Source organism: Barbus barbus (genome assembly GCF_936440315.1).
Source record: "Barbus barbus genome assembly, chromosome: 20".
NCBI classification, from domain to species: Eukaryota; Metazoa; Chordata; class Actinopteri; order Cypriniformes; family Cyprinidae; genus Barbus; species Barbus barbus.
Genome location: NC_136748.1, coordinates 24,046,415 through 24,061,798, shown reverse-complemented (window position 1 = coordinate 24,061,798; position 15,384 = coordinate 24,046,415). Strand labels below are relative to the sequence as shown.

The 15,384-nt window shown below is 40.3% G+C and overlaps 1 protein-coding gene across 1 annotated transcript in view; it reads left to right on the top strand.

Annotated features, from left to right (window-relative positions):
- The first annotated feature begins 4,898 nt into the window (after positions 1-4,898).
- Positions 4,899-15,384, top strand: part of LOC306886505 (nesprin-3-like) — a 30,861-nt gene continuing 20,375 nt past the window's right edge. The window contains exons 1-5 of the mRNA XM_079443657.1: positions 4,899-5,034; positions 7,849-8,007; positions 8,161-8,333; positions 10,882-11,191; positions 14,734-14,889. Coding sequence (XP_079299783.1) covers positions 7,864-8,007; positions 8,161-8,333; positions 10,882-11,191; positions 14,734-14,889 — 783 coding nt within the window. The 5' untranslated portion in view covers positions 4,899-5,034; positions 7,849-7,863. The remainder of the gene's footprint in view (positions 5,035-7,848; positions 8,008-8,160; positions 8,334-10,881; positions 11,192-14,733; positions 14,890-15,384) is intronic.

Genomic DNA, 15,384 nt, shown 5'->3' with positions numbered 1-15,384 from the left:
TTGCAACATTGAACACTGAAGGTGATGTTCATTTTGGCGGGATGATTTTATTGCACATACAGGCATCACATAAAAAAATTCTAAAATGGCTGTTACTGTAAATTAAAATACTGTGAAATGCACATGTACTTGAAGTTCATGTTATATTTGAAAAGTCACCATGAAGATAGTACCACTCCATATGTTTCTGTAATTGTTGTAAATTTAAGAACATAATATTTGTTGACCAGAATAAGGTGCACTGTAATTAAACTCACACCAGCACACCGCTATGTATTATAACAGCTATATAGACACATCACCACAGCATCACCATCTACTGCCCAAACTCCAGCAATACCAACCAGATAAAACCATAACAAAAATGCTGTATAAAATACCACAATAAGTCTATCTCTCCTAAACAGTAAGAAGTAACACTCACCCATTACTTGTAAATGAAATCCATCCTCCGATCCTTTCTGATGAAACGTTCAATGACCTCCTCATGCGGTTGTGCGTCCTGCTTAAGATGAATGAGCAGCTCCTTCTCTATGGCAATAGAAGCCAGTACAGAGAGTCGTGTATGTCCGGTTGTATTCCGTTAATACATTTTGATGCGCTTGAGAGCTGAGAAAGATCGCTCAACTGATGCAGTGGACACTGGGATTGTCACGATCAAGCATGTGAGAGCATAAAGCTGTGACATGCTGACTGCAAGCCCCGTGCTCCTCAGAGATGTCAGTAGGTCACTTGGACTCTTTCCCTGAAAGTTTGTCATGCTGTACATCACTTTGAGCTCAGCTCTGAAACTCTCATCCAGGCTCCTAAGTTCTGTTTTGGGAAATGTCTGCTTGAACTTTGCAAACAGCTGTGCATCCAGCAATGCAACAAACAGTAGTCGCTTGTGATCCTCAAATTGATTTCTGATTTACGTGAAGATGCTGCCGATTAGCGCTGTGTGTAGCTGTCTGTAGTGCACGCGTGCATCTATTTGGCCTCTGGCTGCGCTTTGTTGTCCTGTGGCCTCCACTGCAATGCAGACAAGATTTAATGTGTGTGCATAACAGTGCACAAAAAGAGCCTGAGGGATGTCTTCTTTAACGCGCGCCTGTACGCCATTAAGTCCCGATGCCATTACAGCAGCTCCGTCATAACACTGCGCCACTAACTTTGTTTTGCAATCGTAGCTGTCCAACACTTCAAGTACTGAAGCTGCTAGATCATGAGCTCGTTTTTTTTCTGTGACATCCTCAAACTTTAAAAATCTTTCTTTTACTCCGATGTCAGTAGCGTACCGGAATACATATTACAGCTGTGCAGAGTTGCTGAAATTGGTGGTCTCATCCACCATAACTGCGACAAACTTGGTGTTGTTGATCTCTTTTTTGATGGCATTATTTAGCACCTCAGCAACAGAATTTATGAGATCATTTAGAATTTTCCCCGATGTTCCCGTAAAAATTGTGGCCGTGGCAAGGTGGCGTCGCAAGTCAGCATCGTATTCTGATAGCAGAGACAGTAACTCCAAGTAATTACCTCGATTCAGGGACTCCTTACCCTCATCATGTCCCCTGAAAGACAATTCTTGCTGTCCCAAAAAGATGACAACGAGGCGCTTCAGTATGTCCCGGTTTTTCTTCACTTTCTCATTGTGCAGGCTTGTCTCTTGTCTCCGCTGGTCATCCAGCTGCAAATCCACCCTGGACTCACCAAAGGTCTTCAAATGTACCACCGCTGTGAGGTGACGCTCGGATTCCTGGTGTTTGATAGCTGCCTTGGTGAAGCTATTAAAGGGGTCATATAATACGATTTCAAGTTTTCCTTTCTCTTTAGAGTGTTACAAGCTGTTTGTGCATAGATAAGATCCCTGAAGTTGCAAAGACTAAAGTCTCAAAACCAAAGAGATATTCTTTATTCAAGTTAAGACTTGTCCATGCCCCCCTAAAACGGCTCATTTAAAGACACCCCTACATGTCTACGTCACGATGTGGGGAGATTTTCATAACACCGCCCAAATGTTTATGCAAATAAAGGAGGCGTGATTTTTATTCTCGCAGTATTGTTGCTGCCGCCGGCACCATGTCCTGGAGACACTGTGAAAGTGAAATCTACTTTGTTTGGGCTTCCAAAAGAGGACACAACTAGAAATCAGTGGTTAAGTTGTATTTACAACACTGTTCCAGAGCAGTACAACGCAAATATTCGAGTGTGTGCGGCGCAATTTACGGAGGACTATTTCCTGAACCTGGAAGGAGAGTAGACTACAATGCTGGCTTGCACAAAGGCTGTTTATAAAGTGGGGCAATCCAAACTTTGCAAGGACAGTCTGGTGCTTCTGATTCACAGCCTGTAAGGAAGTTTCTGCTACTGACTATTCAAACGCGAGTTTTGAGCTGTGTAGAGTGGGGCTTGTTGTTTCTCCTATCACAAATGCAGACATGGTAATGTTTACGCGGCGCGATTCAATGTGATGCGTGAAAAGAATAGTCATTAGTCATTATAATTAGTAATTATGTCCCCACTGGATGCAACAAATGCCTCGTTTGTAATGGGTTTTATTGTTTTAGTCTTGTTGCGCCGAAACACCATCACTATACGGTGAGGAGCATAACATTTCTGCCACACACTTGAGGTATTCGGACAATCACAATAAACTGGATAGCTGGCCAATCAGAGAACGCCTCCCTTCTCAGAACGATGAGATTTGTAAAACTCGACGTGTTTCAGAAAGGCGGGGCATAGAGGAGCAACAATAATGTACAGTATATGGAAAATAATGTGTTTTTTAAACTTTAAACCACATCAACACATTGCATTACACCAAATACACAAAATATTGTTCTTTTTAGCAACATCATATGACCCCTTCAAGGCTGTTAAAACCCGTGCTGTTCCATGTTCCCTCGCTGGTATTAAAAAGCAAACAAGGTCAGCAAAATAACTTATTGCGCTCGGTGCTAGCTGTTAGCCAGTCATAGCAGTCATAGTTACCCTCAGCGAAGTGACGCACAAAACCTTTTCCGGCCTTGGTCAGCCCATCCGGCTTAGGTGTAGGTCTTCCTTTTGAAATTATCTCTTTTTTCTCTCCAAACGAGCACCTTGAAAAAGGCACACGAAGGAGATCGAAAACAGGATCGGTAAGAGGTGTGAAGGGGGGTTTCTCCTGAAGTTCACTATCATCTCCACAGTTTTGAGCGTGCTCCAGGTTGTTAAGTAAGTTGCTCCCCTAAAATGTACGATAATATTATTAAGAGTATACCATTGCAGATGATAAATTTAGTTAAGGAACAAGTAAAATATTCAACAATAACTCCCAAAATGCCTGATGATCTTATGATTTCTGAAATTAGAACCACTTTCTTATTCCCTGTCAACCCTAAATGTAAAGACACCTTTTAAAATTATGAATCACATTTATCCTGCAAAATAATTATTAAGAGTAAGATTTAATGTTGGGGATTCCAATATATGCCAATTATGCAATCTGGAGATAGAAACAGTTGAATGCTTGTTTTTTCGGTGTAATTTGGTACAAACACTCTGGAATGATGCATTCTGTTGGATTCACCAAAGATTACCTGTAAGACTGATCCTCTCATGGAAACTGTTCAGTTTGGCTTGTTATTTAAGGACAAAGAGGTATCATATGTAATAAATAATTTGTTGCTTTTGTTAAAATTTTACATTCATAAACTCCCCCACAATTAGTGGTGTTTAAAGAGGAATTTGTCATATATTTGGAGACAAGAGGGATGAAAAATCCCAAAGCGAGATTTTTGTATACTTTATTAGAGGATTTTGGTTTCATGAAAACCTCCTACTCCCCTACTACTTCTTTGTTTTTATTTATTTTTTCTTTCTTCCCCAATGTTTTACTTTATACTTAATTTGTTATACGATGTACAGAATGTGAATAAAAACTGAGTGTAATCTCAGTCAATAGCATTTTTGTAAACCTCCCTGTTAAGAATGCTTTTCTGTCTTATTGTTCAAAGCATAAAAAAACAAAAAAAAACAAAAACAAAATGGTGAGTAAATAAAATCATTCCTGTGAAAATAAATAAATAAACTGCTGGTCCAGATAGCACACGTATGTCTGCAAGATGTCTGTTAAAGATCTCTTGATCTGGAAAGCATCTTCTGTCTACAAACGTCTGGCAGACGTCTTTCAGATGTCAGTTTTACATACATTCTAAATCATAAACATCTTAAAGACATCTAATAGACGTCTATTTGACATCTAAAAGGAAACGTCCTATAGACGTATTGCAGATGAGCAAACACCCTAAATAATACGTCTTGCAGATGTAAATGCAGACATCAAATAGACGTCTCGGAGATGTACGTGTGCTATCAGGATGACATATGGAAAATCCAGCTCAGCCTCACAAAAAAAATAACCATATTCTTTCTGAATATAATCATAATGTACTGAAACAGACAGTAATTGAATTTAGACAGGTTCAGACACACATTAACTTAATTATGAAAATATATATATATATTTTTTTGACAGGGCCAGCAGAGAAGGCCCTGACAGCCCACCACTGGCTAGATATCATATTTATAATACATATTTCATTCGTTATTTTTGTATCTGAGTAAAATGCTGGGAAAAACACACATTAGATGTGTTAAACTCCCTTTAAAAAGGCTAATTAAAAATAATTTCTTGATACTCAAACTTGCATTTTTCTCCCAGTACTGAGGGAGGTTTATTAGTGAGGGATGCTATTTATGTACTAATTTATTAATTCGTTTTTACTACTTTGTTTTTTATTAATTATTTACCGTTTTTTTCGCTGCCCATAACGGCAGTAGGGGTTAATAAAGCCCGCTCTATTTTTGAATGATTCTGGCGCGCGCGGCGGTCACGTGCGCTCATCAGTTACTCGGCGGATGTGCTGCTTCTGCCTGATCTCCTCCTCGACCAGCCCAAGCAACTGACAGGCCTGCATTGACTTCCTGACGGATCACTGCAACTTTGTAGCTCGAGGAGCAACTTAAGGTCATTTCTTATCATAAATACTCGCATCAGATGCACATATATCCGTAAGTACGACTACTTTATCGGCTGTTTGAGATCTGTACACTTCTGTGTAGCTGCATTGCTGTTCTGTTACTTTCTGAACACGAAGTTTACAGCTTATAAAGTGCAACACGGTGGGATTTAATGCACTTAACTGTGTCCACATGCTTCATTCGAGGCAGTAATCCTCTATATTTTGTTGTTACACTAAATTATATGTGTCTTTAAGGTATACAGACTCAGGCAGAGAACAGACCTTCAACTGCTCCATGTATGTAAATCAGCGGATAATCTTGTAAATGAGGGCGTGGGGTTGTTTTGGTTGTGATTTGACATGATTATCTGTGTTTATAACAATGTTAAACTGGACAAATATGAGATATAGGTCGATATGATTTAATTTGAGAAGCATTTGTTTCTTACAATCTAATATAACTTACAATCCATCTATTTTCTTTTGGACCGTTATGTTAAGTGTACTTCCTTTTTATTTAATCATAGTCTGTATTCAGAGTGTTACACACACATATATATATATATATATGTGTGTATGTATGTATATATTATATTTTTATACATAATTATATATAAGTAGTGTAGAATATTTAATGTAAGTTATGTTTTGTTCATGGACCTACTGCATAACCTTCAAGGCCAGACCAATGGCAGTACAGTGTTCTCTGTATTGTTTGTGTATTTTCATATGAAAAGGGTTATGGGGAGATATGACTCATGCAGGAAAGTGGGTTATAATCCGTTTTAGGGCGCCCTCTGTAAAGAAGAAGAAAAAAGGCGACATTTGGCTCTGCTTTTCATTCAATCTCTTGTTTTGAAAGAACATATGTAGCCACAAGGAATTGTGTTTCATGCCCCCTAAGAAAAGTTATGCTGCAGCATTGCCAGTGTCCAGGGTTTAGCGGGAGTGCTGTAGGGTGGAGTGGATTGGTGGTTACTAATATTGGCTGGTAACCAAAAGGTGTTTGGTTCAAACCAGCTGCCAGGGGTGATTCTTGAACTGTCACCATTTGTGAGCACAGCAAGCCTGCCAAGTTCACGTAATTATTAGGGCCCAAGCCACTAAGGCGTAGGGCCCTCTTGTTTTATAGGGATTTTTATTTTATTTTTTTTATTTTTTTGACTATTCGGGGGCCGTACTCCAAAACTCTTGAACATTGGCACACACATTGGAATCTGCTCCCATTGGGACGCTGCTGAGGCTGGGACCCGGGCGTGGCACAGGGGCTCTGCGGCGCCCCCTGGATTGCCTTATCCCTTAAAACCAGACTGCCAGAGGCTTACTGTAATAAATGTGCCCGCTGGGCACAGTTTTCCTGATGCCACCGGGGTGGCGTTTGCACTGACAGCTTGAGCCCACCATCGCTGCTTGCAGCTGTATTTACAGTTTGTTGTTACTACTATAAAAGTGTCTAAAGTTTTTATATCTATATGGGATTTCCTTCACAACACAGCTATTATGTTCATTCTGCTGCTTTTTCTGTCATACTGTTTTGTTTCATTTTATTTTAAAATAATAATAATAATAATAATAAATAATAATACCAAATGAAGAGTTTTATTACAATAACAATGGAATTTTAGAAAAAAAAAAAAAAAAAAGGTTTTCAGTTCAGTTCAGTTTTTTTTTTTTTTATGAGAAGTTGCACTAAGTTTTTTTTACCTTCACTTATCAAACCATTATCCAAAGTGTCTTGATGTATTCAAGATGAAGTATACATCTTTTATTATATGTGTCTCCTTGAAATCAAACCATGTCTACTAGATACAATTTTAAGGAGTGGAGATATTTATGTATTATATACACTACCATTCAAAGGTTTGGGATAAGATTTTTTTCTTTTTTTTTTCTAGAAAGAATAAGTCTCTTATGCTCACCAAGGCTGCTTAAAAATACAATATAAACAGAGTAACTATTTTAATATTTCAGAGTAACTATTTTTGATATATTTAATATATATTTCAGTTTCAGTGTCACATGATCCTTCAGAAATCAATATGCTGATTTAGTGCTCTAGTATTAATGCTCTAGTTTTTAAATTATCATCAGTGTTGAAAACAGATGCGCTACTTAATATTTTTAGAAAACTGATGTTTTCCTGATTATTTGATGGAAAGTTAAAACGAACAGAATTTACTTGAAACAGAAATATTTTGTATGATTATAAATGTCTTTGCTGTCAATTTTGAACAGTGTAATAAAAGTATTAATTTCCTTAAATCTTACAGACCCCAAACTTTTGAATTGTGTGTGTGTGTGTATATATGTATGTATATATATGTATGTATATATATATATATATATATATATATATATATATATATATATATATATATATATATATATATATATATATATATATATGAGAAATTGTAATGTTAATCATCACTTTTTGTTGGGGGCATTACAGTGCTCAGAATAGCAACTGTAGGAATGTAAAGTCCCGTCATTTAGTTAAAAGAAGCAATCGCCTGTTTGTTTACTCCAGGATGTGCATTAGCTGGTCGATTAGAGCTTAAGAATTTATGATACCATTGTTATTCAAACTATATTCCAAATTTGAAATGTTATAGACACAATTTTGACCAGATTTCAGTCTTTCACCATTCAGGTAGATAGAGCTGTGCTTGTGTGACTGTAAATAGCTGCCCAGGGGTGTTACCAGGGAACAGACATGTCTTTGGATTTGTCAGTTGGCCTCCAGAGACACTTTAAATAAAAGAATCTGCTTTAAGTGATTAAAATGAATGTGTGTTATGGCAAAGGCTTGTCTTTAAATTTACAGCTGTTTTTGAATTTAGAAAATGTGTTTTTGCATTAGGTCAGCCCTAACCTAATGACCCAGCAAGAGCAGCATGAGTTCAGGGAAAGTTTTGCGGAAGCCCATTCCTGGATGCAGGCCGTCCAGGAGAGGCTTAAGCAAAACGATAACACCCACGGACCCAGATCAGCGCTGGAGGTCAGGCTCCGAGAAACAGAGGTGAGACCTTCCTTGACCTTTGACCTATTGAGGGTGTGGTCTGATTGAAATAGTGCCATCTCAGTTTCTCATTTTAATTTCTCAAAAGCTTTTGAGACGGTTTCACAAGCGATATGTAGACTCATCAATTTAAAATGTCCATTTGTTGTAAAGAAAATACATAGCTCCGAGACCGAAGGCCATGTAAAGATGGACAGGGTGTTGGTGGCTTCTGAAGCTCTGCTTCGAAATGGAGATGAAGAGATGAAGAATCAGACTCTTTCGAAACTCAAAGATATAAAAGCACTCTGGGAGGAGACGTCAACCTACATCATTCATTGTCACAGGTACAGGCTTTGTCCATAAGTAGATCATATATATAAAAGTGTATTGCTATATTAAAAGCATTTGAATATAGTCACTGTGATGCTATATTACTACAGTCATCTATGTATCTATCTATAAAATAAAAACTAAGTGTAATAATACAAATGTTAATTATTTTCTACAATATTAATTATATATATATATATATATATATATGTATGTATGTATGTGACCCTGGACCACAAAACCAGTCTTAAGTGTCAATTTTTCGAAATTGAGATTTATACATCATCTGAAAGCTTTATTAGGATAGGACAATATTTGGCCGAGATACAACTATTTGAAAATCTCTAATCTGAGGGTGCAAAAAAATCTAAATACTGAGAAAATCACTTTTAAAGTTGTCCAAATGAAGTTCTTTGCAATGCATATTACTTATCAAAAATTAGGTTTTGATATATTTATAGTGGTGTCAAAATTAGCGCGTTAAAAATATTTAATGCAATTAACGCAGGGGCGGGGCTAGGGTTGGCCACCCCATTTGCAACTGCTGCCTCTGTCTCTTTTTTTCTTGCAAAGGATTGCGTTTATTTGCAGAATGTCTTTATGACCACATCAAACGGGAGAAGTTTCAGACACGTGCTCTATACGTCGCCTCCACGCCAGACGCGAGTCAAACAAGCGCGTAAAAGATACTGTGCTCGTAGCGCGCACTCTTCAAATGCACGCACAAAGGTGCCGGTGCGCGCTGTAGCCTATATCATTTCATATCATACAGCGAAAGAAACTACGTGCATGCAATGTCGTAGTTATGCCGTCAGTTCAGGCATGAAGTTACCAAAAAGGCGATTAAAGCTGCCTTAAACTGTGCATGCATGCAATAGCCTGTTATATATGCGTCACATTTAAGTACATGTCTCTGAAATGGTTTTAAAAACATTCCTGAGGCACCCCAGCACTGTCTCCCTCATCTAAAATACCCAATTCAACTCATCTGCTCATTAGTTGAGACTTTCAGACCTGAAGTGAGTCAGAAAATGTAAAGAGATTTGTGAGAAAATAAGATGCATGTCAGATCCCCATCACCTTCAGCAGCAGCAGCTTTTAAAGCAATAGCAGGCAAATAAATTAATAACCAGCTGCTGTGATGTCTATTAATCCAAGAACAAAAGAAAAAAGAGCAAATCAATAACTTTTATAGTTTTAAGGGGTTCATCTATATTTAATTTAGAATTTAGTGTTTGGTAAGTATTCATTTTCTGTATATTTCTGCTGAAGGGCACAGCTAGCTAAATATGTCATTTATTATAATGGGTTCATGTGAAGATTGTTTTAAGTTCACTTAATTTAGACGTTAAGTCTAATAAATGTTAAAATTGATAGCTCTCAATTATACTGTAATGCTGAATGGCTACAGTCAATGGTTAAATATTCAGGGGGCAAAACAATTTTTTTTATAGAGACATCAGTAGTATTGATATCAGTGATGCTGGCCTTCAATCATAAAAAAGATACCATTAAAGAAATATTAAAAATATACTGTCTTTATGTTGTTTGTACATTGTACATTTGAAGATTGTTTATTTAAAAACTTGAATGTTAGGTGGGGTTAAGCGTGATTAATCACGATTAATTTTAGAAAAATGTGTGATTAATTAGTTAATTTTTTTTAATCGATTGACAGCACTATATATTTATGGTAATAAATTTACTAAATGTCTTCATGGAACATGATCTTTACTTAATATCCTTAATTTTTGGCATAAAAGAAAAATCGATCATTTTGACCCATGCAATGTATTTTTGGCTATTGCTACAAATAAACCCCAGCGACTTAAGACTGGTTTTGTGGTCCAAGGTCATATATATTATACACACACATACAGTCATGGCCAAAAATATCGGCACCCTTGGTAAATATGATCAAAGAAGGCTGTGAAAATGAATCTGCATTGTTAATCCTTTTGATCTTTTATTTAAAAAATTTCATTTGATAATATGAATTTAAAATGGGGGGAAATTTCATTTTGAAATAAATGTTTTTCTCTAATACACATTGGCCACAATTAACAGCACCCTTTTATTCATAGTTCAGAGTCTTTGTAATGTGTTTCAGCAATACATTTCTAACATTTGTAATGTTAGAAACAATTCTCAGAATTGTTTTTACCCAGACTTTAAAAATATCCTCCGGATGATGCTACTCCACCAACAGAGCATATAGAATACCAAAAATAAAAATACTTTTTTTAAAACACTAGCAAGCAAAATACTGCAACATGACAATACAAACAACAATAAAATCAGAAATGGACTTTAACTGTCAGCGCTCCTCCCACATCCCCCACTCATCCAAAACACCCCCCCCCCCTCTGGTTTGTTCACAAATTGCACCCTGTGTATGTATGTATGTGTGTGTGTGTATATATATATATATATATATATATATATATATATATATATGAACATTTTTAAAGTCATACCTTGTATTTATATAGAGAACAATGGGAAATGCTGTGTCCTGAAAATGTATTTATTAATTTTATTATTTTTGTGCCCCTCTGACAGTCGTATAGAGTGGGTGTGGCTGCACTGGAGTGAATACCTGAAGGCCCATGAGGAGTTCGGGATGTGGCTGGAGAAGATGCACAGGTCTCTTGAGCCCCTGCTTGAGATGCAGCTGGGTCTCCAAGCGAAGCAGTGGCAGGTGGATCATCTGCAGGTCCTTCACAGTGACATTCAAGCCCAGGCTCAGTTTCTGGAGATGCTTCTGGATGAGGCTGCAGCCCTGTTCAACCGCACCCAAGACCCTAGCGTAGATGAGAAGGCTCAGCAGGGTCTTCAAGATGCCTATGACCACATTCAAGACCGAGCACAGGTAAACCTTGAGTTTCCTTTTCTTATCACTGACAACAGTCTGAATGAATTTGTGGTGACTCATTTCTGAATGTTTTCCGCAGTGGACGGATAGGCTACCAAAACGCGAACTAGTGATCTGAAACAATGGCCTCAGCACCCGAAGGGTTAGGGACCGAGTGACCAGACGTCCCGTTTTTCCCGGGAGTCACAATTCGTTGTCGATTAAGTTAAAGTTAGTGAAGGCGGGATAGGCGGAATCACGCTGATGGAAGTGCTCTCTCTCGAGCGCATGCTCCACTTCTTCAGTCTCAGCGCGCGATCAGTTCTCAGCGCTCAAATACACACACAGCAGTCTAAATGTATTGTGGCGGGAGGAGCCAACGACAGACACAGTGGGCGTGGCGTCAAGCCTCGGAGAGGTTTTTATTAAACAATATATCAAAATAAAGTGTCCAAAGGGGGAAAAGTGTCCAAAATAAACGGGGATCTGGTGTCCTCGTCGTGCTGCGGGGCTGTGCAGGAGGGCAGTGTTCAGGAGGGAAGGGTCCAGGGAAGGGGCGGAGTCCGGTGGCCGCACGCGCTCCCCTCTCGGGGCCGGGAGCGAGTGGCGGCGGCGTCTCTGGCGCGGCTTCGTCCATCTTCGGGATCCCGGCACTTCTGGGGGACTCGGCGGCTTGGCATCCTAGCCCGTCAGCCGCCTAACGGGTGCGGCAGTCCTCCTCGACGCTCCCTTCCTGGACCCACGAGGACACCAGCGTGCATGCACGGGAAGAGACCGGTCTCCCGAGGAGAGGCGCGTTCGGCATTTAACGGCGGCGGTGATGAGGCTCTATTCACATCAGGTGCGCCTCATCACACGCCGCCAGCCCTGGCTGTTTCAGCGCCCCTCCTCTCTCACACACCCACTCCTGTCGGGAGCCTGGTGAAGGGCGGCGAATATGGGACGGGGTGGTGATGATGGACAGGGGGGAGGCAGCCGACTCGTCACATTCCCCCCCCCAAGCGACATCCCCGTCCGAGGGTCGCCGCCCACGCGGGAGTGCTACCTTCCTCAACCAGGCTCCAGCGGTCGGAGTGGGCGGGGTAGGGATTCCTCTCCGGGCAACTCTCCCTCTCGCACCGCGCCGGAACCGGGACAGAGAAACCGGGTATTAGTTGTCAGCCTCAACCAGCCACAGGGTAAATGACCAATAGAAAGAACGTCACTTACCCCTTCGGTGGCTGGGAGGCTGTCCCCGTCGTTCCTCTGTCCCCGTGCGGGTTCCACGGCTTTTTGCGAGCGAGAGGGGATGACGTCATCAGATGTTGCCCAACTGCGCTGTCTAGGCTCCGCCTGCCCGCATTCTCCACCACTGTGGCGGGAGGAGCCAACGACAGACACAGTGGGCGTGGCGTCAAGCCTCGGAGAGGTTTTTATTAAACAATATATCAAAATAAAGTGTCCAAAGGGGGAAAAGTGTCCAAAATAAACGGGGATCTAGTGTCCTCGTCGTGCTGCGGGGCTGTGCAGGAGGGCAGTGTTCAGGAGGGAAGGATCCAGGTAAGGGGCGGAGTCCGGTGGCCGCACGCGCTCCCCTCTCGGGGCCGGGAGCGAGTGGCGGCGGCGTCTCTGGCGCGGCTTCGTCCATCTTCGGGATCCCGGCACTTCTGGGGGACTCGGCGGCTCGGCATCCTAGCCCGTCAGCCGCCTAACGGGTGCGGCAGTCCTCCTCGACGCTCCCTTCCTGGACCCACGAGGACACCAGCGTGCATGCACGGGAAGAGACCGGTCTCCCGAGGAGAGGCGCGTTCGGCATTTAACGGCGGCGGTGATGAGGCTCTATTCACGTCAGGTGCGCCTCATCACACGCCGCCAGCCCTGGCTGTTTCAGCGCCCCTCCTCTCTCACACACCCACTCCTGTCGGGAGCCTGGTGAAGGGCGGCGAATATGGGACGGGGTGGTGATGATGGACAGGGGGGAGGCAGCCGACTCGTCACAGTATATTGTGTAGAGTCAGAGAATCTCACGTAAATACAGTCGGTTATGGCTTAAGTGAGTGTAAATAGGTGTAAAAATCACAGGCTTCGCTTATCCCGTGCGAATGCACCACATGAAATTCAGATGTGGGGGGGTCATTTCAAAATCACACATGGTCCCCAGATAATACCAATCCTGTGCGAATAGGGCTTAAGACTATTAAGCATTTTCGTCTCAAGATAAAGACTAAGACTAAATCAAAAATGCCTGCCAAAATTAACACTGATTCAGACCAACGCAAAAATCAAGTTTTCTCAGGTCTGCGCGGGCAATATGCTAATGTTTCATTTTGACGCCCTTTTGAGAGACAATACTTTACACACGGTGCCCTTTCAGATTTACAGGTCCCATATTGTACACCTTTCTGGAGTTTTATTTTAGGTTTTGATGACCTTAAGAATATATGTTTGCGGTATAAGTACCAAAAACCATCTCAATATATTTTTACAGCTCCTCTTTCAGGAGCTCTGCTAAGAACAGGTCGATTTTGGCCTGTCTAATTAATATTCATGAGCCTCTCTTCTGATAGCCTGTTGTTTTCTGAGTGATGCACGGCCAGGCCAACCACAGGTAACTAGTTAGGACCGACGTCACAATTACGTCACCGTGCTAAGCTGGATGCAAAATAAAGGGAGAACTGGAGGCGGCCCATTCAAACCAGCGCAGATTCGGCTAAATAAGGAGCTTAAAATATCATCTTGTGGTGATGTTGGGTGCCAGAATCGACGTAATACAGCCTCAAATTAGAAATTTAATCGCATACCTGCTGCCACTGCCAGACAAAAAAACGAAAAAGCGCACTTATTAGAAAAGGTTTAATAAAGTGTGGTCTTTTGTTGTTACGTCTAAAGATTTCTTTCGTCTCATGACTATGTTGTGTATGAAATAATGTCTGTGTGCATGTGTGTAAAACAACAAACTGACGATTTATAATCATTTGTAATTGTATATATATTGTCGTGATTAATTGTGGTTGGAGGATGGGTTGGACGGTGGGCGGTGCTCGGGGTGGTGACCGAAGGCGGTGACTGAGTATTTCGGACGTCACATTTTTACGGAGGTCACAAGGGCTCGTGAAACAGCTTCTTTATGCAGGCTGTGTTCATTTTACTGTGGACTGACTGCTTTGAAACTTATATAGCCCCAGTTACATAGCCCCAAGACCTCAGTTATCATGAAAAAGTTTTTGACAATATGGGACCTTTAAAACTTTGCAGCTTGTGTCACACACTGCTTGAAAGGTAATTTTCAAAAATCAATAATAAGGGCACTTTAAAATAACCGTTTAATACTAAAAACCATTTATTTGAAATAGAAATCTTTTATTTATTTGAAATAGAAATAACAATTTGATGCATCCTTGCTGAATAAAAGTTGAATGGTAGTGTATAATTTATTATATAACCTATATTATAATTCTTAAGACATCATTCATTTATTGCTGTTACCTGCAGAATTAATCAAGATCATCAAATTGAAAATAGTATTATTATGTCAGATATTTAATTTATTTCTTTTCTTTTTTTTATATTAATGCATGCAGGAAAGATTAACACTGGCACAGAAAATAGCAGAGGAGCACCAGCAGTACCAAAGTTGCGTTGATAAATTTCAAACCTGGCTGATGTCTAAAACAGAAGAAGTCAGCCGTTTCAGCGACGTGGAGGATACGACACAAAATAGGCTGAAAGCCCTGCAGGTACAATGACCTACTTATTTGGGGGAGGGGAGGTCAGAATGGTCAACTGGGAAAATCATTCCTGTTTTGGAAGTCAAACTGTGGAGAAGTCATTCCAGTTTAGCTGAGTACATGCTAATTTGTGTCCTCGTTTTCACTTCGGGCTACTGTATTAAAGGGTCATTTGAAAAATCTGATTACTATGACTAGTACTATGTGAAATCTAGTGCATCATGTAAACATGATGTAACTTGCAGAACCTTAGTTAAATAAACCATGTTTTGCAACTTCAGATGTAAAAAAAGATTAATAAATGTTAATAATGAATAAACACCAATTCTGTGTTAAGAACCTGCCAGGTAGTGAGGAGGCAGTAAAATAAATACTTTATATTAATACTAATATAGTAGTAATATGCTATATTTGCTATAAATGATGCTATATAATGCTATATTTCATACTTCATATAATGCTATAATATACTCCAGTTTGTGTTTAATGGTCTCATCAGATTTA